This window comes from Trichomycterus rosablanca, chromosome 7 (assembly GCF_030014385.1).
Source record: "Trichomycterus rosablanca isolate fTriRos1 chromosome 7, fTriRos1.hap1, whole genome shotgun sequence".
Taxonomy (NCBI): domain Eukaryota; kingdom Metazoa; phylum Chordata; class Actinopteri; order Siluriformes; family Trichomycteridae; genus Trichomycterus; species Trichomycterus rosablanca.
Genome location: NC_085994.1, coordinates 39,801,933 through 39,829,200, shown reverse-complemented (window position 1 = coordinate 39,829,200; position 27,268 = coordinate 39,801,933). Strand labels below are relative to the sequence as shown.

General features: G+C 42.2%; 4 protein-coding genes across 4 annotated transcripts in view; 3 read left to right on the top strand and 1 right to left on the bottom strand.

The window, feature by feature from the left end:
- Window positions 1-2,576, top strand: part of hps4 (HPS4 biogenesis of lysosomal organelles complex 3 subunit 2) — a 9,290-nt gene extending 6,714 nt beyond the window's left edge. Inside the window, exons 10-13 of the mRNA XM_062998701.1 lie at window positions 153-723; window positions 1,331-1,457; window positions 1,771-1,882; window positions 1,996-2,576. Coding sequence (XP_062854771.1) covers window positions 153-723; window positions 1,331-1,457; window positions 1,771-1,882; window positions 1,996-2,167 — 982 coding nt within the window. The 3' untranslated portion in view covers window positions 2,168-2,576. The remainder of the gene's footprint in view (window positions 1-152; window positions 724-1,330; window positions 1,458-1,770; window positions 1,883-1,995) is intronic.
- Window positions 2,577-6,231: 3,655 nt separating this feature from the next.
- On the top strand, window positions 6,232-9,262 carry si:ch211-170d8.2 (uncharacterized protein LOC571755 homolog). Its single transcript, XM_062998197.1, has 3 exons — window positions 6,232-6,565; window positions 8,319-8,463; window positions 8,678-9,262. The coding sequence occupies exons 1-3, from the start codon at window positions 6,232-6,234 to the stop codon at window positions 9,003-9,005; spliced, it is 807 nt and encodes a 268-aa protein (XP_062854267.1). The 3' UTR covers window positions 9,006-9,262.
- Window positions 9,263-10,373: 1,111 nt separating this feature from the next.
- On the top strand, window positions 10,374-19,555 carry hnf1a (HNF1 homeobox a). Its single transcript, XM_062999421.1, has 11 exons — window positions 10,374-10,599; window positions 11,384-11,735; window positions 14,547-14,746; window positions 15,191-15,371; window positions 15,454-15,656; window positions 16,284-16,435; window positions 16,756-16,900; window positions 17,183-17,371; window positions 17,478-17,596; window positions 17,805-17,889; window positions 18,677-19,555. Exons 2-11 carry the CDS (start codon window positions 11,398-11,400, stop codon window positions 18,805-18,807), a joined length of 1,743 nt encoding a protein of 580 aa, XP_062855491.1. The 5' UTR covers window positions 10,374-10,599; window positions 11,384-11,397; the 3' UTR covers window positions 18,808-19,555.
- A 924-nt stretch (window positions 19,556-20,479) lies between these two features.
- Window positions 20,480-27,079, bottom strand: c7h12orf43 (chromosome 7 C12orf43 homolog). Its single transcript, XM_062999422.1, has 7 exons — window positions 26,991-27,079; window positions 26,789-26,914; window positions 26,063-26,099; window positions 25,331-25,420; window positions 21,338-21,426; window positions 21,125-21,218; window positions 20,480-20,980 (listed from the first exon to the last, which is right to left on the bottom strand). The coding sequence occupies exons 2-7, from the start codon at window positions 26,886-26,888 to the stop codon at window positions 20,563-20,565; spliced, it is 828 nt and encodes a 275-aa protein (XP_062855492.1). The 5' UTR covers window positions 26,889-26,914; window positions 26,991-27,079; the 3' UTR covers window positions 20,480-20,562.
- Window positions 27,080-27,268: the final 189 nt, after the last annotated feature.

Below are 27,268 nucleotides of genomic sequence, written 5' to 3'. Positions count from 1 at the left end.
CTACTGTCTGATCCCTCTATTTGATTCTGATTCCACAGTCTGATTCCACAGTCTCTTTTATTACATCATCATGTACCAGAGTTCTTAAAATTGATTGTTAATCGAACTTCTATTTTTATCTAGATTTTTTTATTCTGGATTTCCATTCACAGTTCTCAATCTCCTGCCGAGAGTCCACCGAAGCCCCGCCTCCTTTCTCGCACACTGTCCGACCTGCCAGCCGCTGATGATCTCGACCGCGCCCACTCCCCACCTCTGTCCAGTCAGACCCAGCGGTCCTCACCTGGCTCCTCCTTGTCGGACGAAGCGTGTTTCAGCCCGTGCCTGTCGTTAGCGAGCACGCCAAATCATTCCGACTCTACAGAAAGAGACTCCAACGAGTCACATGACCGTCACAGCTTGACCTCCGGGATGCTTCTGTATGAGGGGTTAGGAGGTACAGATGAGGATCGTGAGCGGGCGCAGAATGATGTTACTGATGGATACCAAAATGACCTCGCCCACAGGAAGGACAACGAGAGGGAGAGGAGCGACGGGTCTGGAGAGGGGGCAGAAGACGAGGGCAGAGAGAGGACGCGTGGCATGGATGGTGTGAGGATGGATTCGGAGCGTGATGCAGCTCTGGAGCCCATTTTACTGTATCAGCACCGGGTCAGAGGGCTCGTACTGGCCCTGCTGGTAGAGCAGGACTTCAGCACACACCCCAGTGCCCAAGAGGATGTGGTGAGAAGTGTGTGTGTGTGTGTGTGTGTGTGTGTGTGGCTGTGTTCCTTTTCCCTTTGCGGCTCTGTCCCAAACTAATATATAAACCCCATTGAATAGCAGCCATGTAGTCTTAAGGGACCAGTCTTAAGCATGGGTGTGAATTTGGGTTTGGACCCAACCCCCACCTTACCAATAAACAAGCCAGCGGAATATCCTAAATCCCCCTTCAGGCATATGATTTTGCAGTGTGTCTGTTGGAATTTGTGCCCATTAGGATATCATGGCTGGGTGTCCAAACAAGCGCAGTTGGCTGATACAGTTGCTGTAAAATTGCGACCTCTGCTGGCTGGTTACTGCACTAGTGGTGGGGTATTTGCAAAGTTCAGGGGGCATGTGATGGTCTCAGTTCTCCTCAACCAGTGTGAGGTTGTATAAATGGCAAGAGAACTGCGACAGGAATCAGACTTTATGAAAACATTTGGAATGAATTGGAATTCTGACTGTGAGTCTGGCCTTATTGCCCAAGATTAGTGTCTGAACTGGACCTTACTGATACCCATGTGTTTAAGTTAATGTGTATTCCTATAGTCATGTTCCTAAATCTGATGTGTGTGTGTGTGTGCAGTACCACAGCAGTCTGGCGTCTCTAAACGGACTAGAAGCTCACCTGAGGACGATTCCTCCTTTGACTGTGGGCCCTCAGGGGCCGTACACCTTCGCCCACTATGACTGCATCCAGAAGACTCTCATCAGTGAGTCCTTAATAGAGCAACTCCAAAAAAAAATGTGAACACACTTCACTTCTGTCAACTAAAAGTCAGGAATCCATCCTGTACTGGTCCTGTATCCATCACCCACTCACTTACACACTTCCTCACCCACTCATTTCCTCACACACTCATTTGTATCCACTCACCCACACACACACTCTTTATTCCCTCTCCGTAGCTTTGATCTTACTTAAGGATGAAGGATTTTTGTCAGGTACATGTGAGATATATGCAGCTCTACCCACCCTCTTGATTCTAGCCATTAATTGTGTGTGTGTGTGTGTGTGTGTTGTAGCGAATGTATGTAATCGCTCTGCTGTACCCCAGGATCGACAGTTTGTGAAATCCACGGCTCTGCTGCACTCACAATTTGCACTTACAGACTCTCTGCAGGAGGCCATAATCAGGTGTGTATGGGATTATTCATTTGGTAAAATTACCATCAGCTCCACCTTGATATAACATCGTTTTGTATTCGTGTGTGTGTGTGTGTGTGTGTGTGTGTGTGTGTGATTTGCAGGAATGCTGGCTGTGCCGTATACGCTACACGCACCACAGCACAGGAGACCTTCTTCCTCCAGCAGGGTCTGAACTCAAGGAATTCTGGGGTACCGAACGCCCAAGACAGCGCCTTCTCTCTGCCCAGTAAAGCTCGTCATCGTTTACTCAAACACGGAGTCAACCTGCTCTGATCTGATCTGATCTGATCTAACCAGCTGTGTGGTAGCTAGCTAGGTGAAACGTGGTGATGATTCTAGCGGCCCACAGCTAATCCAGTGCCACACACACACACACACACGTGATGGTGGATCTGATTATTGATTAGCTGACAGAACAGAGCGATATTACTGGCTGCTGTATTGTAACTGTACCAGGTCATTAATTATAACTAGCATCATTACTACAGGAGTTGAGGGCAGATGGACTTTTTTGGTGCGTCTGGTTGTGAGATTGGTGTTGATGGTATGTGTGTTGGGGGGTGGGGGCTTGGATGGGGGGTGCATTTCCTACTGAGCAGTTTTGAAGTGTGTTTTGAAAAGATTATATATGATATGTTTATAATAAATAAATGTAATTGTTACAGTCTGGTATAAAGTACTGCTGACCCATCTTTATTGTTTGTTGTTTCTGCATTTTTTTGGCATCATTCAGGAATATTTGTAACCATGAGCTTGTTGGATATCCCATTCCAAAACACTGTGCATTAAGTTGGACGTGTACCATTTATTTTAGGACACCCGTTGACAATGGGGGGAAGAATAAAGCTTCTTTGTTTTATTGTTGTGTGTAGCTGTTCAGAGGTTACGGGAGCACTGTTTCTCCCAACATGACTGGGTGTGAGGTACTGAGGGTTTTATTTATGGGCCACGTAATACATTAAGATAAAGCTTATGTTGGAGAACCTTAAAATGTTCTTGGTTCCTTCTGTTGGTAGCCCTGAACCATTGTGTAGAAGCTAAGCACAGGTATACATTTGACATCAGTAGAGGGAACAGGTAGAACAAATACTACAGCATGATAACCAGACAATACAACGTGGTGCAAATCTTCATACAGAAATAATCAACATCGTTGGGTCTCTATAGTGAATCTGGTCCACATATCAGACTTGGCACAGTTTTTAAACAAGATGCCCTTCATGATGCAACCCTTCTATTTTAATCAGGGCTTGGGACCAGCACTCCTACCAATGGCTTGACTGTTTGGCCAAATCCCCCATCTCTATGCCTCATTTAGTGCTGTGTCACTATGGCCAGCCCCTCTATTAAGCCATAAAAGTGATCCGAGTATGTAAGGAACCCACCATGTGCCTTTTCTTCTTTATCATCCCATTGTTCTAATGCTGTGAAGTAAGCAGTTTTAAGAGTAATGCAAAAATACACTCTTTATGGCAAAAAGTAAATGGACATCCCATTCCAAAACCACTGGTGTTAATACAGAAGAGTCGTCACTTCTTTGCAGCTGTAATAACCTCCACTCTTTCAAGGAGTGTTTCCATAAACTTTTGGTATTTGTCTGGGATTTTGTGCCTAGTCCAGGTCAAGAGATCAATTGTGAGGTCAGGCACAGATTTTGGACCAAAAGGCCTGTTGCAAGAACGACCTTAATTCATCTCAAAGCTGATTAGCTGGATTAGGGTCCAGGCTTATTACAAACTTGTCAAACAATGTATTTATAGACTTTGTTTATACACAATGCAGGCATTTCTGCAGTTACCACAAAGCATGGTAAAATACTACAGCTATAAGACTTTCACTTTATACTCAGAGATAAATCAATCATTTAAACCAAACCCATCCTGATTGTTTAAAAAAAAAAAAAATTAGGTTCCAGGCCAAAGATGAAGCTTAGCCAGCGGAGTTAGCTGAGGTTCTTGTGGCTTTTCCTCTTTGCTGGAAGATCATGTAGAACTCATATACTTAAACTGCTGTAACAAAATCAGGGTTTTGCATTTGAGCTAAGCTGATAACATGATGGCATCCTAAACGAATTATTGTTTAATAATGATTTTTAAAATCATTATATTTAAATGCTATATTTAAATGTATATTTAAATGCTTAGCACTTTATAGTAATCAATCTCCTTTGAACCCATCTGCATCTCAGAGTACCTCACAAAGGATTTTGACCCCAGGGTTAAGAACCGCTGCATTGAACTGCTGTTGTCTTGTTTAGAACATAATCATTAAAAAAGAAAACCTCTTCCTGAATGTGTTTGACCTGTGATTGTACTGGGTGAGGGGATAAACCCAGTTGAAGGGGCCCCATTCTCAAAAGGGTCAAAATACCCACAACTAGCTCTGCCTGCTATTGATTGTGTGCTTTTAGAAAAAGAAAGTTTTATGCTCTCACAGCATGCGTCATTTCATTTGTAAATGAGGGTTGTGTTGCTGATGGGGGACATGCAGTGTAATTAGAGCTCATTAGGGGGGTTGTAAATAGCATTAACATTAAGCCGTAAACTGAAGGGCCTTATTATGCAGGATCATTTAAATCCTCCACGGGGGTGTAAACGGTTGCCTAAGAGCCTCAACAAACCCCACAGATTATTTGTTGGGGGCAGAAATTAAATTGTTCTCAGTACTGTGACTAAATTGTCATTGTGTTGGATTTTAAGTTCTTCTCAAGCCGTCACTTCTAAAACGAACTTTTAAAAATGTGAATGACCAATTATATTTGGGGTTTAGGGATGGGGACAGTGATACCTGTAACATCTGTATTGACCTTTATGGTTGTTATTTAAGAATTACATTTATCATTAATGTATCACTGTGGCGCAGTAAGTGTGGGTGCCGAACAGCAACATGGGTCCCGGGGACCTGAGTTTGATCCTTGCTTTTGGTCATTGTCTGTGAGGAACTGCCATGCTTATCATAGTCTTTGTGTGGGTCTCTTCCAGGTTCTCCATGCTGCCTGGTACCACACATCAACATGGTCACTGAGTAACTGGGTATTTAACCACACTGTCAGCGTGGGTGGAACCTTGAAGTTTATTGTTTCACCAACTGTCCATGTGGGTATCATCTGGGTATTTCCTCTCACTTCCCAAGAAGATGCAGAAGTTGAATTGGCTGCTCCGAGTATGTGTTCAGTAATTGTAATGTATTTGCATCATGTCCATGGTCCAGCGTTTTTGAGCAACCAGGTCCTGACCAGGATCAATCCGATATTGAAATTAAATGAATAGACAAGTTTGTCTGTTTATTAGGATTTTAACGTCATGTTTTACACTTTGGTTACATTCATGACAGGAACGATAGTTACTCATTACACAAGATTCATCAGTTTACAAGGTTATATCAAACACAGTCATGGACAATTTAGTGTCTCCAATTCACCTCACTTGCACGTCTTTGGACTGTGGGAGGAAACCGGAGCACCCGGAGTAAACCCACGCAGACACGGGGAGAACATGCAAACTCCACACAGAAAGGACCCGGACCGTCCCAACCTGGGGATCGAACCCAGGACATTCTTGCTGTGAGGCGACAGTGCCGCCCACTTAGCCACCGTGCCGCCCGAATATCAGAATCAGAATACTTTATTGATCCCAGAGGGAAATTGCAGTTCTTACAGCAGCACCCATTTATGTAGAAAGAATAAACACTCTACTAGCTTAAAACAAAGAAAAAAGAAGAAAAATTTGCAAATAGAAGTTAAAAAGTTATTTACACATGCTTGCATTATTATTATTGCACATATGAATACTGAATATTGCACAGATGAACAGACAAGTAAACTGAATCCTTGCATCTCATACAATTGCCAGTCTGGGCAGAAAGTGTCCAGTCAATTACTGCCCAACACTGACAGTGACTCTGTTTGTTTGAATCGATTCTTCCATTAAAAAAAAAGAAAAGAAAAAAGACTCGATTATGTACCGACAGCTTGAATCAGACTTGAATTTGACTCCCAACATTTCCAGAATCAAACGGGACCAACAGAGATCAGTGTTGTGCTCAATGCTTTTCAACATGTAATTATTGATATCATTAATATATAACAGTATAATCAGTAGTATTATTAAAAAGCGCATTTTACTAATGATCAGATTCAGATCACCTGTTTTGATATGCAAATTAAAACAATTAAGTAATTGATATGTAAATAAGCTGATGACGCCAGTGAGTCAGTGCACTGACTTTAGTTTACATTAACTCCTGAATGTGGACGGGTGCGTTAGAAGGAGCCTAAAATCACGGATATTTCGGATTTATTCACGGACTTTAAACCCAAGTTTAGTATTTTATACACCATGAGATCTCCAACATTAATGCTGCTCGCATTGTGGAGCTTTTCCGTGGAGGTTTGCTGCAGCCCGGTGCTCGCCCGTATTCCGGCCGCTTTAGAGTCATCAGAAGCCGGACAATGCGCTCTTCTCACCGCCCCCTGGTCCGAGCTTATCTCGCCGCCCAGAGACTGGACTCACATCTACCGGCTGAAAGTATTACCCATCTCCAAGGATGGTCCAAACAAACTGGTTTTCCCGGAGCAGCCGTTGTTCCAGTTCGTCCGGCGCGTTTATCGTTGCTGTCAGATGGGACACCACTGCGCCGGGGTGAAGGGGATACAGGGTCGCTCCACTGGAGGTAAGAAACACGGTACCGTGCGTCTGGATTGGCAATTGTTTGTCTTTCATAAGCACGTGTTATGGTTTTATCTTTTTTTTCTTTCCCATTCAACCTGAATTAAACAACCTAGTGGGTTAAGGTAAGTTCGCAGCTCCAGTATCATCTGGGCCGGGGAGAGTGGAGGTCAGCAGCCCTGTCACGGTGTGTGACGGGTCGGGTTGCTTACAGGAGCTGTCCGCTGTGGATTTTCACACCTTTAACCTGCCATTAACAAATAAAGTAGTAATGCAGAATGCACAACATACATGATTTAAGAGGCAGATTCCATTTCTAATACATTTCGGTGATTCTCAGCTGTGCTATTGTCCAGCCGGGCGTATACACAGACCAGCTCTGGGTTGGAGCCTGGTCCAGGGTATTCCTGTCTTGCCACCATTGCTTCCTGGTGGAACAGGATCTGCCGCGACCCTAACCAGGATAAAGCGGTCGATAAAGATGAAATGTATTAAAATAATTGCAAAAATGAACAGATTAGTTGTTTTAGCAGCATCTACGATGAGGAGATTTGAAGTTAGATCTCCGGTTATGATCACACGAGCTTCCCAGGGGGAAAAATTACAAATGTAAACCGTTATTAGCAGCTATTATAATACATTTCTGCAGTTTTATCTGATTAAAAGGCTAAACTATGAAAAACTATTGTTATGCCCTGTCAGTGGCTAAGTTAGTTAGATAACACACAGCCTACTCGACGCGTTTTAATCGAATCCATCAGTTAAAGATAGATTTTACCCTCCAGTCCAATTTGAAGCAAATATCAGCATGTGAACTTACATATAAATATATATATAATATATAATTTTGTCAATTATTTCTATTATTAATGATTCTCCTCTTCCACTGTAGCCTGTTAGCTACCGCTGTTTATATACAGTATATTGAATGTGCCGCGCAAGGCAGGCGAAACCATTTCAGTCTCCCACAGGGGGGATCAGTTACCAGAGGAAAATATTCTATTCTTACGATTAATTACATTTAATGTACAAGATTATCTTTGTAAAACAACATCTATAAACACGAAATACACGTAGTATAAACATAGATTCTAGGCATTTAATAAATATGTTTATTTTTGCCTGTACCTGCAGCCAGTTCTTCTCACCACTTGTAGCATGAAGCTAACAGGCTAAACAACAACAACAAAACAATAATAAAAATAACTAATGACACACAGTTAGCTTTACAGTAGTTACATGAATAAATAATCACAAACTGATCTCAAACAGAACAAGGTTGTTATCTGAAATGCATCTTTTATGTTGTTTTCTAAACAGTTTACCAAAACACGCATAGGAAATCAGGGCCAGACCAACAACTTTAGCTGATATTAGTAGTTAACTCAGAAAGAGGTCGAACATAATTGATAATAAAGTGCTAATAGTGTCTTTTTAAATGTTTTATAGTCAAACAACATTTGTGAAAACTGTGGTATTTTGATTAATAGTTGATCATGCTGTAGGAGCCTGAGGATGCTCATCATTTGCTTCATGATTATATGTAGATGCTGACACTGACAAGAACATACAGTATTATGGAATTTGACCAGTGTGTCCAATCCCTTGCATGTTTTCTTGATTTTTCATGTAAAATAAATCCATCAGATTAAGCTCCAACATAACTGTTGTTCACAGTCAGTATTTTACCAAATATGTCTTCACATCTTCAAAAGTTTGTCTTCTCACCCTTGCTTGTCTTTGTTTTTTTTTTCAAGGCTCCATCATTGAGTTTCTGTTGAGCGAAGATGTTTTATCGGCGCCAGTGCTCAGAGCTGAGGTTCATCTGCACCTCTCCAACCCTCAGCAGCTCAATATCTCACCACTGCTGCCCTGGCTCCACAAACGCCACCTTCCTACAAGGTCAGACAAAAAAGTTACAGTTAAATATAAGTTCTTCTTGGTATTACTGGTTCAACCTTTTAACTTGTAGCCTATTTTAAACATCCAAAACAACAGTACTTTTGGTAGCACATTTGGTGTCCTCCTCAGTAAACAGATTTTGTCTGTGGAGTTGTCTACATATATCATTTAAATGTAAGTATATTATAATTTCTCTCTTTTTCTCATTGTGCAGGTACAGTGCTTGGTCTAAGGAGGGCGTGGTGGAGCTGAGGGTGGATCTGCTGTTCTTCTTCCAGGCACTTCAGGCTCTCAGAGGGAGGCGTGGAGGTGCAAGTCTGATGGAGATTCGCCGTGGTGGAGGACTGAACAGCCCCTGGGTTTCAGAAACTCGACCAGCGGTGACACAGGGCAGAGACAGAGGGGCAGAGCGCCCCCTGCAGACTCCTGAAGAGCTGGGCTTGGCCTTACTCTGCAGCACGCCTGATATGAACACCCAGCGGTGTGAGAGGCACGGGGTACGACTGCTCCACACACCGTTCATCACACTCTCATATGGATAACTTTCATGGAACTCCTCAGAAAAGAACAGACGTGACCAGAGGTCAGACTGGGAACACTATCAAATGGGACAAACGTCATCATGAATAAAAAATGCTGCCCTGTTTTGACTGCCTCCGTGAAACAGAACACAGTGAACACAGTGCTTCTAATAACAGTATTGATCTCAATATTGCAATGTGTCGTATAGGCCAGAGCCACTGTTCCATGAAGATCAATACGCACTTCAGCTAGTGATTTGAACTTATTTAATTTATATGGGTGTTATTTTGTACATAATGTATATAAATACAAAGTTATATATTAAATCTTTTTTTTTTCTCAAATTAAATGTGTGTTTATTGTTCACTAGTGTGGTGGAGGATGAATATTTAATAAATCTCATTTTGTTGGTCATAGATTTTCTTTTGCCCAAGTTGTTTAGTAGGGTTGAGGTCAGTGCAGGCCACTGGAGTTTCGTGACCTCGGCCACAACCCATCCTGACCAAGATGCCCAACCTGCCGATAGCAGCACAGGGGATTCGAAGTGTAATTTACCGCTGCACCACCCGAGTGCCCAACAGCATTTAACAGATGCTTTTATCCAAAGTGATTTACAAGTGTAACTGAGCGCAATCCAAGCAGCTGGAGGTTAAGAGTCTTGCTTAAAAGCACAACAATATTGAGGCTTGAACCAATGACCTTTTGTTTACTAGTCCAAAACCTTAATCACTAAGTTATCACCTGCACTAAATAGTGCGCAAAAGAGAGACGCAAAGCCCCAGATGATGCAAGTTTGTTGTTTGTTTTACACACAGATCAATGAAACGTGCACATAAACGCTGGTGCGCAAAGACTGAGACCAGCAGCCAGGATCAAACCCGGGTCCCTCTACAGGCTGTGCCACCATGCTGCCCATCTCTGCTTGTCATGGTCTCACAGGATCAGTTTACATATTTTAACTTAAAATAAATTGAATGTAACGTCTTTGACAAACTCCAAAAACAGAAGTAAGGAAGTAAGGAAAATGAGCCTCAATTTTGAGTCGAAATAAACATTTATGACAAAAAACAATATTAATTATTTTGCTTAGCAATAACTACAACATTTCATTTTAGTGATTGAACAAAGTCAGAAGGAACAGCCCATAAATCAACATCAATCAGCAAACTAAACTCTAAATAGCAAAAAATATGTGGACACTCCATTTTCAGGTGTTTAAGCAACACACAGTGCTAACAGGTGAATAAAATAAAATTAAACACAGTGATCTGTGTAAATGCAGTGTGTGTGTGTATGTCTCCGTGTGTGTGTGTGTGTGTGACGTACTTATTTCCACTTAAAGGGTCGTAGTTAGACTCTGCACTCTGGCCTGATCCAGAAATGGAGGGAGAAGGGGACAAAGTTCAGCCTGAGACAACCAGAGAGCGAGAGAGAGACAGAGAGAGGGAGGAGGAGAAAGCAAAGGCAGAAAATTCACCTCCGAAAGCAAAACAACGGCAGGTAGAAACAGAGACACGAGACTCGACCAGGGACTAGAAAAAGTGGACGAGAGAAGTGGACGAGTCCTCGCTGGAAGCTGTTAAAGGGATAAATAAAGTGTACAGAGGGACAGAGGTGAATATGTCTGTGTGTGTGTGTGTGTGTGTGTGTGTGTGTGTGCGTTCGTCCGTCCATATAATTGTGTTTACGTTCTCTTGAATCTGTATTTAAAGGACAAACGTAGGAAAGATTTTCAATGTTTTCACTGATCAACTGCATTGTAATTTGTTAACAGAAACACATTAAGAATTCGATGCCTGCAACACACTCCAAAAAAAGTTGGGACAGGAGCAAAATGACATTGAAAAGTTACAGTGTTTTGAAAGTTTCACAATGAGCAGGTGAAGTTGGTTTTGGAATCATAATTCGGTATAAAACAATCTTTACAAGCAACGATGGGTCTTGGCTCACCACTGTGTTCCAAACTTCACGAGAGAATCGTCATACAGCACAAAAAGCACATTTCTCAGTGCAAGAATTAGTAATTGTAACGTGGCTCATCTGCTAAATGAATTCAGTATTGAGTCATGTTTAAAAGTCGTGTCTTTCTGTGTTGCTATTTTGACTGGCAGAGGGGGCATGGAGGCGCAGATGATTGATCTGTCAGTCTTTCTTGATTGACAATCACGTGTACCTTGTAAGTGTTAATTTCACCAGCTTTTCTGCCTGGCAAACCTGCTTTCCTCTGAGGAACTGGGAACACACCCCCAGGTTCTCCAGAAGCGAAATGCCTTTTCCAAAGCCGTCCTTACCAGTAAATACACCTCATGCAGAGCGTGTGCCAGTTTGTGAGGTTGGGATGCTGCTTGTGTATTTCCAGAACCTAAACATGGACATGTGTGTGTGTGTGTGTTTTCAGGAATCAGATCAGTGATGGAAGGAGGAGAAGATGGAAGGATGGAAGGTCCAGTCCAAAGGCTCTCAGCTCTGCAGCAGCAGTTGCTCTACTCTCTGCTCAGTTCTGGTCTGACCCGAGACGTTCTCATCCAGGCCGTCAGCGAGCTCGAGAGGGAGAGGAGCCGAGCTGGAACGGGAACCGTTGAAAATGGGGCTGGAACGGAATCGGATCGCTTGGAAGCGGCCGATCGGACGGATGGAGAGAGTTCAGAGGATGGAGAGAGTGACTCCCCTCCACCAATATTCAGAGAGATAGAGCAACTCCCGCCGGAGGAGGCGGCGCGACAGAGAGCCGAGGTGGAACAACTGCTGCAGTGAGTTTATATACATACTGCACAATCAACACAACCGATTCCATTTATATGCACTCTGAGGCCAAAAGTATGTGGACAGCAGGCTTGACATCCCATCTCAGAACCATGGGAGTCAACATGGAGCCGTCCCTTGACTTTAAAGTGGATCTATGATCCCATTCAGTCAACACAGCATTTGTAAGTTGCCTGCCTTGCAGTGGAGGTTCTAATTCATTCTAAATGTGTTCAGTAGGGTTAAGGTGAGGGCTGTCAACCCTTTACAAGGAAAGGGCCTTCCCCAAATTGTTACCATAAAGTTATTTGGTATTATTAACACACCATTCAGCAATGATTGTGGCTGAATCTCCTTCTTTGAGCTCACTTGTACAAAATGGTGCTTCCTCCAAGACTGATAAGCACCAGGTACTTTAAATATCTCAATATGTTTCAAAATGTTTGCTGAAAGTCGATGTCACAGCTAGGAGAACTGAGATGATAAACGTACCTGGTGTACCTGCAGTTCTGTGTGATTTAAAGTAGCTTTACACAGCTAGCAATCCAGCAGAGCTTTACAGAGATAGAAACGCCATCCACCATGCCGGTACGACATCATGTAAACAAGATGAAGGTTTAAATTCAACGTGAATTGCAGGAACGAGTGTATCAGTGTAGTGTAAAAATATTAAGACTCCATTTAAAAGTTCAGAGCGACAGATCAGTGTACATGTTCTCCACAGAACCCAGTATCGCCGTTATTGAATCATTTCACCCCTGATATGAAACTCAATCCTGCACCCTCTGCAAGTGTGTATCAGCAGAACAACAAAAAAACAGGCCCCTGTTCTTACCTGTTCTGTCCTTACCGTGGATCACATCCCCCTGTCCTTCATCCCTTCCTCCGTCCCGGCCGTGTCCCTCTGTCTCCTGTCGCTCGGTGATGGAGGAATATAAAGTGGAGGTTCCACCTTTTCTAGTTACTAATTACCCACCGCTCATTATTCTCTTTAATAAATCAACTACACTGGTTAAAATTAACAGAGCGCTCTGTGTGTGTGTGTGTACACTAGCGATACAGTACAGATAGTGTACGGTTGTGCTTAGATCCGTACTTTAGGTGTTTTGTGTTTTTGGATCACACAGATCTTTAAACTTTTACATCTTTGTTCTTTTACATTTGTGCGCTGTAAGTCAGATAATTGCTGGTTTAACCACCACTACCACGTTGGCCAAGGAAGTCGCTTTGAATAAAAGCATTTACTAAATTCCTAAAATGCAGATTGACGTACAGTCGTGACTGAATAGAGTGCAAGAAATTGAGGGATAAGAGCCTCCTCGCTCAAGGCCCCAACAATGGCAATTTGGCAGTGGTGGGCTTGTACCAGAGACCTTTTAAGTACTAGTCTAGTATCTCATTCACTAATCTACCATTGGTCATGATGTGTGCATAATATGGTGTATAATGCATGGTGTGTGTGTATAGTGTGTGCATAATGTGTAAATGTTGTGTGCATAGTGTGTATGGTGTATGGATGGTATGTGTGCATGATGTATGCATAATGTGTGAATGTTGTGTACATGTTGTGTACATAGTGTGTGTATGTTGTCCACAGTTGTTATTGCTAGTGTAGGTGGACTTTGACCCCAGCGTTCTTTCCTTATCTCAAACCGTCAACATTACAGCTCCCTTCATCTGTTCCACTCTGAGCTTCTGTTGATTGACCTTTTTTTTTAATGGGGGAGAAACAGCTCAGTTGAACCTGCACCAAACACATTCACGTGTCTAAATATGGTATTTTATCATATTTAGGTCATTCCTACAATTCAGTGCCCTTTTTGTGTCCCCAGTAGTATTTATTAAGTAAATTTTAAACAATACAATTTCTAAACATCTTACTGAAATAATGAACACTTTCAAATACTAAAGACAGTGTTTTCTACCCCCCCCCCCCCAAAAATAAAATGACTGTATACATACTGTTTTTATCTGTTAGATAAAACGATCCCCAGTGCTGTACGTTCTGATTTAGTGATGATATATTAGGTTTAATCATGAAAATATCTCAGTCTTTTAATACTGTTTAAAAGCTTTGATTAAGTCCCTCTAAACCCTGGATTTTTTTTCTTTATGAGTTTGATTTTATTGCTGATTATGAGGGTTTTTCACACGTCCCTCAGGTTTCTGTTCCACCCTCTTATTTCTTACTACTGTCTCTTAAAATGAAGAGCTGTTTTACATACTGACATCATTTCCTGGAGCTCACATGATCTTTTTGGAGAGAAAACAACTGTGGAAGATGAGCGGCTTATTTTAATGTTGTTTTTTCCACATTTTATCCTAAAAGTCTTATATGGTCAACCATAACATGTCCACCCTGTTATGGGATATATGAGAAAAAGCTAAACGATATGATCATTTAAAAAATTATCACACTAAAAAGCAGAGAATTCTTCGTCTGAATTTACTTTTATGCTAGCATGGTTTTGCTCACTCGCTATCTAATGGCTAATTTTATGTCAGAATGTCCACCCTGTTATGGTCCACCCTGTTACGACCTAATACGTAACAGGCTGGACGTCACAGTGTATGTGAGGTGCATGTGTAATTTAGCTTGACCAATATTAGTTTGGAAAAGTATAACACGTCCTTTTTTTAATAAAACATGAAAAACAAATAAAAACAGGGTTTCATTTTCAAAAGGTTTTAAGGTCCAAAAGGCACCGAATCCCAGGAATAACCCACTATCAATTAATTTACTATCAAAATGATCATTTAAAAATTAATAATAAAATTTGGTTGCAAACACGGTTTTAATGTGTGTGTGTGTGTGACAGAGTGGACCCGTGGCGTGTAGCGAAGGTGGTTAAGACCTACATGCAGCAGCATAATCTTCCTCAGCGGGAGGTGGTGGAGTCGACCGGCCTCAATCAGTCTCACCTGTCTCAGCACCTGAATAAGGGCACGCCCATGAAGAACCAAAAACGTGCCGCCCTCTACAGCTGGTATATCAAAAAACAGGACGAGATCAGCCAGCGTGAGTAACGTTGTTCTGTTTTCTTATATGGCCAAAAGTATGTGGACACCTGTCTATGACCTTGTTGGAAATCTGATTCCGATTTTATATTAAGTTGGGTTATAGATTTGCAGCTACAACAGCCTCTACTCTTCTGACCAGGATTTCCACAATATTTTGGAGTGTGACTGTGGGATTTTTGTGACCAATCAATCAAAAAAGGATTTGTAAGAATATAATTAGCATTTCAATTCATCCAGAATTCCAGTGGATTTCAAATTCCCCAAACTTTTTGGACCGGTCATTCCTGTCTTTATGGAACTTGTCTGAGAGACTGAGAGACGCTTATAGTCCGGATTTAGTGCCGTCTGATTTCCACCTTTTTAGAAGCTCAAAGAAGCTTCAAGGGGAAGAAGATTTTCATGTGATGATGATGTGATAACTTACAGAACTTTATTACTGCAGAGTTCACCAATGCCAGCCGTGGGTTGGTTCTCGGCGAGGAACCGGGTGAGGAGATCAGAAAGGGGAGGAGAAATCGGTTCAAATGGGGTCCAGCGTCACAGCAGATCCTGTTCCAGGCTTATGAACGTCAGAAGAACCCAAGCAAGGAGGAGAGAGAGGGGCTGGTGGAGGAGTGTAACCGGTCAGTATTAATACCTGCAGCGGTTCTGCTGATGTTAAAAATACGAATGTTTTTGTAACCCCCTGGTGTGTGTTCCTTACAGAGCTGAGTGTTTGCAGAGAGGAGTGTCTCCGTCTCAGCTGGCAGGTTTGGGTTCTAACCTGGTAACAGAGGTTCGTGTGTATAACTGGTTCGCTAATCGGCGTAAAGAAGAAGCTTTTCGACACAAACTGGCACTCGACCCACCCTTTAGCAGCCAGTCAGCCTCCAGCATGGAGCAGATCCTCCCACCTACGTCCACACAAGGTAACGCCTGTGACATTAGCCAAAAGCCCGGCTCATGGGCCGCACACATGCTTACATGTATAGGAGTAATGGGTCTTTTCGGGTTGCTCAGGTGGTACAGCAGTTTAATACGCTAACCCACCCAAGCCCACTAAACCCAAGAGAACTTGGCTGATGCCAACAGCCTGGCTGCATGCTCAAGTATCCATAACTGTGTCTGTGTAACAGGGTGGGTCGCACCTCGCCACTTTAGTGCCAGGTGTAGCCCTGTACCTGCAGGATTTAAAAATAAACTCTTGGTTTGCAGGATGGTTAACCAAGGAAGAACAGTAATGTGGCTAATTCACTGCTGGTTGGTGTAAAGATGCGGCCACGAGCATGACATGTCAAAGGAGGCAAGTGTGGACCTTCTTGGCAAGTACAGGCCACCAGAATTGACATGGAAATTTGGAATATCCAAATTGGGAAGGTCAAAGGGGGAAAGGATCTAAGTTGTGCCCCTTTATCAGAGTTATTAAAGAATATAGGAGTTTACTTCACTACAATTGGAGGTTATTTATCTGTGGTCAGAAAAAAGAACGTTCTTTCAGCATTCCATGTCTGATCAGTCCTTATGGACGATATTTACTTCTTTTTTCTGTGTTTCAGCTTTAAAGTTCACTTCGTCTTTAGTGTGCGAGGGTGTAGGGTTAGTTCGAGCTGGTGGAAATGGAGACAGGGTCGACGGCGGTCACTTAGGACCGGTTCCGATCCAACTGGAGCCGAGCCACACGCTGCTGGAAACACATCAGCACAGGACGGTGAGATTCAGCGCATCACTGAGTGAAGAGACTTCACATTGTACAGTATTTTGATTCAGAAGGACTGTAGTGGGATAGCAGGGTGGTCGGGTAGCGCAGTGGGTAAAACACGCTAGCCCAACAGTGCTGAGATCTGGAGCTCTCGTGTTTGAATCTCAGCTCTGAGACAGCTCACGAATTGGTTCCTTGTCGCTAAAGCCTGATCCACCTTTAAGGTGCATCTGGATTTTGGGTTTTCTGCTTTGAATAGCAACACTCAACGTATAGCAACGTTTTATATGGTGGCATCACACAAGCTTCTTTCTTTATATATGTTTTAGGTACCAGGAGGAGGTTCTCTTCCCCCAGTCAGCACCCTCACCTCTCTGCATGGCGTATCCTACCCACACTCTGGATCACCTCAGGGTCTCATCATGGCCTCATTACCCAGCGTCATGAGTCTGGGAGACTCATCTGTACTCATAGGTACCACACTGTGTACTTATTAATTCCACATTTGTTTATATAACAATGTGCATTGCTTAAGTAACCAGGATATCATGGGTCTTTTGTGATTGTTGGAGAAAAAGCTTGTTTTTTGTTTCTACTTTTCTTTCTACTTTTATGTGGCATTATTTCTGTTTGGGGTTACATTTTTACTGGACTGAGGTCCAATCTGAAGGCTAGAACCACTAAAGCAAGGACAGGCATTTGGACTCTAGACATGTTCACATATTTTAGATAATGAGTAGTATCTTTGTTCTGTAGGTCTTACATCCGCTCAGCCACAGACGGTTCCCCTTATCAACAACGTTGGGGGCGGATTTACCACGCTCCAGCCAATCACCTTCCAGCAACAGCTCCATGCCCCCAATCAGCAAACAATCACACAGCAGCTGCCGGGTCACATGGGTCCCAGTTCCTTCATGGCAACGATGGCACAGCTGCCCTGCCACAGTAAGTGTTGCCCAGTACTCCTCAGTTTGGATACCACTGCTTGGATGGATGTGACCCTGTAACTGTGTACATTTGCTCACTGTGTGTGTGTGTGTGTGTGTTTCAGTGTACAGCAGAACAACAGACCTGACCTCGTACCCATCCTCCAGTCTCCTGTCTCAGGCCATGGTCATCACCGACAGCAACAGCATAGGAACGCTAGCTAATCTCACCACGGTCCGACATGTGAGTCCGAACTGGTATATCAGCAGCATCTGGGTTCTGGTCTCCAGTCACTTTCTGTGAGAAGTCTGGCATCACGTCTGTATGGGTTTCATCCAGGTTCTCATCAAGGAGACTGGTGCCCTTACCTGGATTTATTCCAGCGGTATGTTCCCATGAGCTCCACCATGAATGAATAAATGATCATCACTGTTCTTGTATTGTGTTTTAGATTCTGAGCTCAGATCCTGAGGAACACACTGATCCACCCATCCAGGAGGAATCGATCCACCTACAGTCCTGCTCTCCAGCGCCAGGTCTTTACTAACGTCTATACTAACACAACTGTTTAAAAATCCAGGATGCACGTGTGGTGCAGCCGTAAAAAACACTAGCCCACCAGTGCTGACATTTCAAGCTCAAGGGTTTGAATTTCAGCTGTGCTAATGGCTGACTGGGCGTCTACACGGACAATGATGGAGGGATTCCTCATAACTGCAGCAATTACGACCTCTGCTGGCTAGCACATGTTTTCAATAAGAGACAGGTCTGGACTGCAGACAGGGCAGTCAAGCACTTGCACTCTCTTATTATGAATCAATGCTGTTATAACGTGCTGAAACGCGCGTCTTGGCATTGTCTAAATGACAATCTCTGAAAGATCTAGATGTCTCAGCATTTGTGTATATATGCAATTTATTTGTGCTTTTGGCATTAGAACCCAATCTGATTGGTCCTTTTTCACTTTAGCCAAAAAAACATGACGTCTAGACGCTCTGAGATGGCTTTGAATTGCCAGAAGGCGCAGCGATGACCCTGAAAAAAAAGGGTCTAATCTAGATTGCAGAATACGTTGCTCCAAAATGCTTTCGTTGCTCACTTGCTCACTGCTTTTTGTGTTTAGTAGCATTTAATCTACTGTCCCGACTTTTTTGGAAGTGTGGTCATAAATCTTGACCCTGTAGATTACCTTTTGATGTGCATTTTGGCTCTGGACTGCAACACCATAACACAGACCCCATACTGCATGTGAAAAAGGGACTAGTGTGTGCCTATGTTGTATGATTATGTCATTCTTCCCCCTCTCTTTTCTGTGGTCCTCAGGGTCCTCGGGTAGTTTGGACCTGTATCCTCAATCCCAGTCCAGCGAATCTCACACCTCTCACCTGCTCGTCTCATCACCAGGAGACATCGGCCCCTACATTCCTACACAGATGGTTTCTACTGCTCAGTAACACTACTGGATATAATGGGACATACCATTAGTGCCTCAGTAATAGGGGGGAACTCCTAGTCACTGTTGCTAAAGCATGTATGGAGAAAACCACTGGTGGACTTTAACATTAATGAACGTTTAGCTTTGCTATCTGCTGCCTGATAAAAAACAGAATTTACACTGGACAACAGTGGACAAACGCATCGGATGATCACAGGATGGTGCACGCTACACCATCAGTAGACCATGAAGGGTCACATGTCACTACTTCGCTGTACAAAATAATACAAAGTTAAAAGTATGACGTTTATTACAGGGTGCATGTAATAGTTCAGTATAAAATATTTAGATATTGGCTGTATCAGGCTGCACAAGGAGCAGAGCAGGGCAAGGGCGCTGCTTCAGCTGGTAAGATAGAAGGCTGTGTCTCAAACCACATACCATTTACCATACAGTCTGGTCATATTTAGCCAGTATTCAGCAGACAGGAAGATTTTTAGGCTCTGTGTGCAGCCTGATAGGTGCATTGTTTAGTTTTTCTTGCTCGCTGATTGGCTGGTTCTTATGGTTGGGACCTCTGGCACCTCCCAAAAAAATGAAAGTCTGAAAATGATGTACTGTTCACTAGAAATTAATAAATGTAGATCTGATCATTGATACAACTCTAACACTGAGCAGTTCAGTCCTGATGGCTGTTGTACAAAGAAGTCTAATTAATGTAAAATATAAATAATGAAACAAAAAAATTAAATCATGTATAAAAATAATCCTGATTCTGTTTATGTTTTGTTACACCCGCTTGATGTTTAATTTCACTGTGCAGTACAGATAACCAAAAATGAACAATCCCGAGGCTGCTTGATTGGTGCTCTCGGTCCGATTCCTTTACAGTAAGAATCCCAATTCCACCCAACTACAGGAAGCACGAGGAGCAAATATCTCACAGTACGTGATATCTAGTTTTCTCTTAGATCCCAAAACATGCAAAAGGTGGATTGTCTGCACCAAATAGCAGCCTGTCCAGGGAGCGCTGGTGCTCCGTAGCAAGTGTGACCCTGACCAGTAAAAGCAAATGAACTATCAGTGAGAGACTCTGATGTGCTGCTGCTTCAGACCTGTAGGTTCTGATCAAATGTTGATGGTTTAAAAAGGTGCTGGAGCCTCTGTCTGTGAAATCATATCTAATACACTGTAGATACAAAGCCTACAAAGCCAAAAATGGACCAGCACCAAGCTACCTTCAGGGTCTAATAAAACCCCGCTCTGTACCACGCATCTCCGAGCCACTAGTCTCGTGCGACTTGATCCTCCACCCAGGACTCAAGGAAGACGAGCATCAAGGCTCTTCTCTGTACTGGCACCCAAATGGTGGAACAAACTTCCTCTGTCTGTCCGAACATCTGAGTCTCTCGCTGTCTTTAAAAAACGATTAAAAACCTTCATCACCTTTTTACTAAATACTTAAGCTGACATACTTTCTAACACTCTTATTCATTTCTTGAAAAAAAAACCCCACTTTGGTTAATCAGGTTTTAAGCAGATTTGTGTTCTTGGACTGTTGTTTACTTAAACTAGAGTAATGTAATGTCTACTATGGAAGCACTTCTGTAAGTCACTCTGGATAAGAGCGTCTGCTAAATGCCGAAAATGTAATATGAAACCGGTCTGTGGTGCAAAAAGGCTGGGGGCCGCTGTTTTATACAACAAAATTTATTAAAAAAAACAGGGAAGCAGATCGAACGCCCAACAAAACCAGAAACGCATTAAAAAAAAATCAGTCCTCCAGTGCTTCATCCAGTCTGATCTTTTTCTTCTTCTTCTTTTTCTTTACCAGATTATTCTCACCGCTTGGTTCCTTGTCTGTCCTCTGTTCATGAGCGCTGGATTCATCGACTGTCTGTACAAAATTCTCTTTCTGTTTCTTCTTCTTTTTCTTCTTCAGCTTTTCTTCTCCACCCCGTCCATCATCTGTCCTCTGTTCGTTACCTGAATCCTCCTCCGGTCTCTGTTCTATCACAGCTTTCTGATTCTTCTTCTTCTTCTTCTTTTTCCTGGGTACGGTGCTTTCTTGATCTTTCTCAGCACTGATTCTCCGTTCCTCCTGGTTTTTGGGGAGGGTGGAGGGAGGAAGGAGGTCTGATAGAGAAACGGCCGCCTCTCGGAGTCTCTCTTTCATCTCGTCGTCGCTGTCACTGAAAAACAGACATGACAGAAACTGAGAGACTGGTGGAGTTCTGATTCCTGATCTGAAGCCTGATTCTTTACTGATTAAATTACTGTTGTTCTAGCTGAAAGGATCACACAGAGGTCACTCTATTTTAATTTAGCACCATTACCTGGAGCTGGGCACAGGTCTGCGCTTGGGGGGCGGAGGCGGATCTGGCACCTCCTGCCAGTTTCCAGGAAGAGATGTCGAAAAAAGTCGGAAACCTGTGACAAATACACAATAAACGAGGCGATCAGCACGGGGGCAAATACTTTTACACAGCACAGTATTTATTCTGGCTCTAAATGACAAGAACGATGATGTTGGTGTGAGGTGTGGTTACCATCATCCTGATCCTGATCTTTCTTCTCTGTAGCTTCGTCCTGATTAGGTTTGGAATCTGAAGTCTTGGTGGTTTCTACATTAATCAGACTGCAAGGAAAGAAAAAATCAGATACACTCAGTGTGTGTGTGTGTGTGTGTGTGTATTTGTGTGAATGTGTGTTGCATATGAGTGTGTATGTGTATTTGTGTGAATGTGTGTATTAGTAAGTGTGTGTATTTTTATGTGTGTAATTATGTGTGTGTGATTAAGTGTGTGTGTGTATTTGTGTGAATGTATGAGCATGTATTTGTGTATAAGTAAGCGTGTATGAGGGTGTATTTTGTGTGTGTGTGTGTTTGCATGATTTAGTGTGTGTGTTGCGTATGAGTGTGTGTATTTGTGTGAATGTGTGTATAAGTAAGTGTATGGATGTGTGTGATTAAGTGTGTGTATATTTGTATGAATGTATGAGTGTGTATGTGTATTTGTGTGAATGTGTGTATAAAGTAAGTGTATGGATGTGTAAGTGTGTGATTAAGTGTGTGTATATTTGTATGAATGTATGAGTGTGTATGTGTATTTGTGTGAATGTGTGTATAAAGTAAGCGATATGAGTGTGTGTGAGTATGTGTTCGTGATTAAGTGTGTGTGTATCTGTGTGAATGTATGAGCATGTATTTGTGTGTGTTGCGTTTGAGTGTGTATGTGTGTGCGTATGTGTATTCGTGTGAATGTATAAGTAAGTGTGTATGTGTGTGTGTATTTTGTGTGTGTGAGTGTTTGCATGATTTAATGTGTGTGCTGCGTATGAGTGTGTGTATTTATGTGAATGTGTGTATAAGTGTGTATTGTTCTGTGTGTGAGTGTGTGTGTAAGTGAGTGAGTATGTGTACGTGTGCGTATGAGTGTGTGTGCGTGTATTTGTGTAAATGTGTGTATAGGTAAGCGTGTGTTTTTGTGTGTGTATGTGTGTGTGATTAAGTGTGAGTGTATGTGTGAATGTATGAATGTGTATGTGTGTGTGCTGCATATGACTGTGTATGTATTTGTGTGAATGTGTGTATAAGTAAGCATGTACTGTATGTGTGTGTATTTTTGTATGTATGTGTGTAAGTGTGTGTATTTGTGTGTTGTGTATGAGTGTGTGTGTATTTGAGTGAATGTGTGTATAAGTAAGCATGTATGTGTGTGTATTTTTGTATGTATGTGTGTAAGTGTGTGTATTTGTGTGTTGTGTATGAGTGTGTGTGTATTTGAGTGAATGTGTGTATAAGTAAGCGTGTATGTGTGTGTATTTTTGTGTGTATGTGTGTAAGTGTGTGTATTTGTGTGTTGTGTATGAGTGTGTGTGTATTTGTGTGAATGTGTGTATAAGTAAGCATGTATGTGTGTGTATTTTTGTGTGTATGTGTGTAAGTGTGTGTATTTGTGTGTTGTGTATGAGTGTGTGTGTATTTGTGTGAATGTGTGTATAAGTAAGCATGTATGTGTGTGTATTTTTGTGTGTATGTGTGTAAGTGTGTGTATTTGTGTGTTGTGTATGAGTGTGTGTGTATTTGTGTGAATGTGTGTATAAGTAAGCATGTATGTGTGTGTATTTTTGTGTGTATGTGTGTAAGTGTGTGTATTTGTGTGTTGTGTATGAGTGTGTGTGTATTTGTGTGAATGTGTGTATAAGTAAGCATGTATGTGTGTGTATTTTTGTGTGTATGTGTGTAAGTGTGTGTATTTGTGTGTTGTGTATGAGTGTGTGTGTATTTGTGTGAATGTGTGTATAAGTAAGCATGTATGTGTGTGTATTTTTGTGTGTATGTGTGTAAGTGTGTGTATTTGTGTGTTGTGTATGAGTGTGTGTGTATTTGAGTGAATGTGTGTATAAGTAAGCATGTATGTGTGTGTATTTTTGTGTGTATGTGTGTAAGTGTGTGTATTTGTGTGTTGTGTATGAGTGTGTGTGTATTTGTGTGAATGTGTGTATAAGTAAGCATGTACAGTGTATCACGAAAGTGAGTACACCCCTCACATTTCTGCAAATATTTCATTATATCTTTTCATGGGACAACACTATAGACATGAAACTTGGATATAACTTGGAGTAGTCAGTGTACAGCTTGTATAGCAGTGTAGATTTACTGTCTTCTGAAAATAACTCAACACACAGCCATTAATGTCTAAATAGCTGGCAACATAAGTGAGTACACCCCACAGTGAACATGTCCAAATTGTGCCCAAATGTGTCGTTGTCCCTCCCTGGTGTCATGTGTCAAGGTCCCAGGTGTAAATGGGGAGCAGGGCTGTTAAATTTGGTGTTTTGGGTACAATTCTCTCATACTGGCCACTGGATATTCAACATGGCACCTCATGGCAAAGAACTCTCTGAGGATGTGAGAAATAGAATTGTTGCTCTCCACAAAGATGGCCTGGGCTATAAGAAGATTGCTAACACCCTGAAACTGAGCTACAGCATGGTGGCCAAGGTCATACAGCGGTTTTCCAGGACAGGTTCCACTCGGAACAGGCTTCGCCAGGGTCGACCAAAGAAGTTGAGTCCACGTGTTCGGCGTCATATCCAGAGGTTGGCTTTAAAAAATAGACACATGAGTGCTGCCAGCATTGCTGCAGAGGTTGAAGACGTGGGAGGTCAACCTGTCAGTGCTCAGACCATACGCCGCACACTGCATCAACTCGGTCTGCATGGTCGTCATCCCAGAAGGAAGCTGACGCACAAGAAAGCCAGCAAACAGTTTGCTGAAGACAAGCAGTCCAAGAACATGGATTACTGGAATGCCCTGTGGTCTGACGAGACCAAGATAAACTTGTTTGGCTCAGATGGTGTCCAGCATGTGTGGCGGCGCCCTGGTGAGAAGTACCAAGACAACTGTATCTTACCTACAGTCTAGCATGGTGGTGGTAGCATCATGGTCTTGGGCTGCATGAGTGTTGCTGGCACTGGGGAGCTGCAGTTCATTGAGGGAAACATGAATTCCAACATGTACTGTGACATTCTGAAACAGAGCATGATCCCCTTCCTTCAAAAACAGGGCCTCATGGCAGTTTTCCAACAGGATAACGACCCCAAACACAACCTCCAAGATGACAACTGCCTTGCTGAGGAAGCTGAAGGTAAAGGTGATGGACTAAACCCAATTGAGCACCTGTGGCGCATCCTCAAGTATAAGGTGGAGGAGTTTAAGGTGTCTAACATCCACTAGCTCCGTGATGTCATCACGGAGGAGTGGAAGAGGATTCCAGTAGCAACCTGTGCAGCTCTGGTGAATTCCATGCCCAGGAGGGTTAAGGCAGTGATAATAATGGTGGTCACACAAAATATTGACACTTTGGGCACAATTTGGACATGTTCACTGTGGGGTGTACTCACTTATGTTGCCAGCCATTTAGACATTAATGGCTGTGTGTTGAGTTATTTTCAGAAGACAGTAAATCTACACTGCTATACAAGTTGTACACTGACTACTCTAAGTTATATCCAAGTTTCATGTCTATAGTGTTGCCCCATGAAAAGATATAATGAAATATTTGCAGAAATGTGAGGGGTGTACTCACTTTCGTGATACACTGTATGTGTGTGTATTTTTGTATGTATGTGTGTAAGTGTGTGTATTTGTGTGTTGTGTATGAGTGTGTGTGTATTTGAGTGAATGTGTGTATAAGTGAGCATGTATGTGTGTGTATTTTTGTGTGTATGTGTGTAAGTGTGTGTATTTGTGTGTTGTGTATGAGTGTGTGTGTATTTGTGTGTTGTGTATGAGTGTGTGTGTATTTGAGTGAATGTGTGTATAAGTAAGCATGTATGTGTTTGTATTTTTGTATGTACTGTATGTGTGTGTGTGTATTTGTGTGTTGTGTATGAGTGTGTGTGTATTTGAGTGAATGTGTGTATAAGTAAGCATGTATGAGTATGCATTTGTGTGAGAATGTGTGTGTGTAAGTGTGTATGAGTGTTTTTTGTGTGTGTGATTAAGTGTGTGTGCAAGTGTGTATGTGCATCACCTGTCCAGCATGGTCTCGAGCTTCTTGGCGACGTGGGAGCGGAACTCTGGCGTCGTGTCGAGTTCGTGTTGCTGCTCGGCCGGTTTTATTCTGTTTACATCAACATAAGAGTCAAGCAGCTTCTTTACCTGCACATGCTTACACACACACACACTCACTATGTGGCCAGAAGTATGTGGACACCTGAGCATAAGACTGTCAAACATCCAATTCCAAAACCATGGAAAATTAGTCCTCTTTGCGGCTCTAACAGCCTCCACTTCTTTGTGAAATTGTTCTACAAGCTCTTGAAGGGTATCTGTGGGAATTTGTGCCAATTTAGCTAAAATAGCATTTGTAAGGCTGGGCACTGATGTTGGACGAGAAGGCCTTGCTTGCAAGTGAACTTTCAATTCATCCAAAAAGTGTTCAGTGGTGTTGAGGTATGAGCTCTGTGTAGATCACTGGAGTTTCGCTCATCAGACAATGTCTTTACAGGCCTGGCTTCATGCGCAGGGCCTTCCCCAAACTGTTGCCACAATGCACAATGATTGTATACAACTTTTAGCAATGAATGTAGCTGAAACAACTGAACTCAGTATTTGAGATGGGTGTCGACATACTTTTGGCCTTAATCGACTGGTCCAGCAAGTACTCCAGCATGGTTCTTAGTGTTTACAAGAGGCAATGCACCCACTGTGGACCTGACCAGGATGAAGAGGTTAATGAAAATAAATGAATGAACTTTCTCACCTTTTACTGTGTTTGCCGTTTGTCCCTCCAGCTCCATCTGTGAATAAACATCTCTAGTGATCATCTGAACGCTGCTGGGTACAAAATTAATTGTATTTTTCATATAACAGCGAATATTGAGAATTATGGGTCACATGGGGACACCAGAGGTGCAGCTATAAGGCCCAACGTAGACTTTCACTCACTCAGCTTTTTATGAGTTGAACAAAATCCTATCGTGTCCACATATTTATGAGTCTACATTTATTTTAAATGATCAAATCTGTCTGAAGTGCCCAAATCATTCAAAAGGCATCAAAATTATAAACAATTGACAGTTCTATATGATGAAACTAAAAGAAATAATGCATAAATTAAGGAATGTAAATAAACATAGTGTTTATAATGTAAAGACATAAAGATTCTATAAAATTCTATGACAAAATTACCTCTACTTTAAACATTTACACTTCAGGCATAAATAAAAAAATAACACAAGGGAGTTTCAGGAGTTAAGTCCCCGGAAAGTCAAGTAAACCTTAAGAAGAACCAGACTAAGCAGGGAGGACTATCCTACTTAGGTGGCCTGGAGAAACGATCTTGTGCAAAAGTTTGTGCACCTTCATGTTTTACAAAATAAACAAAACATGTAACTGGACCAGATGGTGAACAAATGTTTGGACAGGATTGTAACACTGCAGACCAGCCTGCAGTACATGAATCATACACAGCATCAGTTAAACTCACCTGTATGTGAGTGCTGTGACCCGACACTGAAACTCCAGACTGCTGCTTTAATCCTGTCTGCGTTTTCATCCTCACTGCTGCTACTGTCACTTACACTCATTCTCTCTCTAGTCTTTATATTCTCGTCTAGATACACAGCAGAACACCATACAGTCACTGAATAACGTAATAAATTATATCAAACATCTACTGTATGTTTTACCTGCTGTATAAAGAACTTTATTTATATGTAAACACTTGTTATTAGCAATAGCTTAGCGTAGCGTGGACTGCTGCACACTAGAATGGGCTGGTCGCCCTGGTGACGTCTATGTTACGCCATCGTTGTGTGTTGCAAAACTATTTTTTAAATATATATTTTTAAATACATTACTATTGATTTATACTTATAAACCCGAATAAAAGCATGATTAAATTCCCATTTTTGAATTTCTTCTTCGTAATATATGTTTGTCGCTGATTGTAGTCCAGTCGGTATGA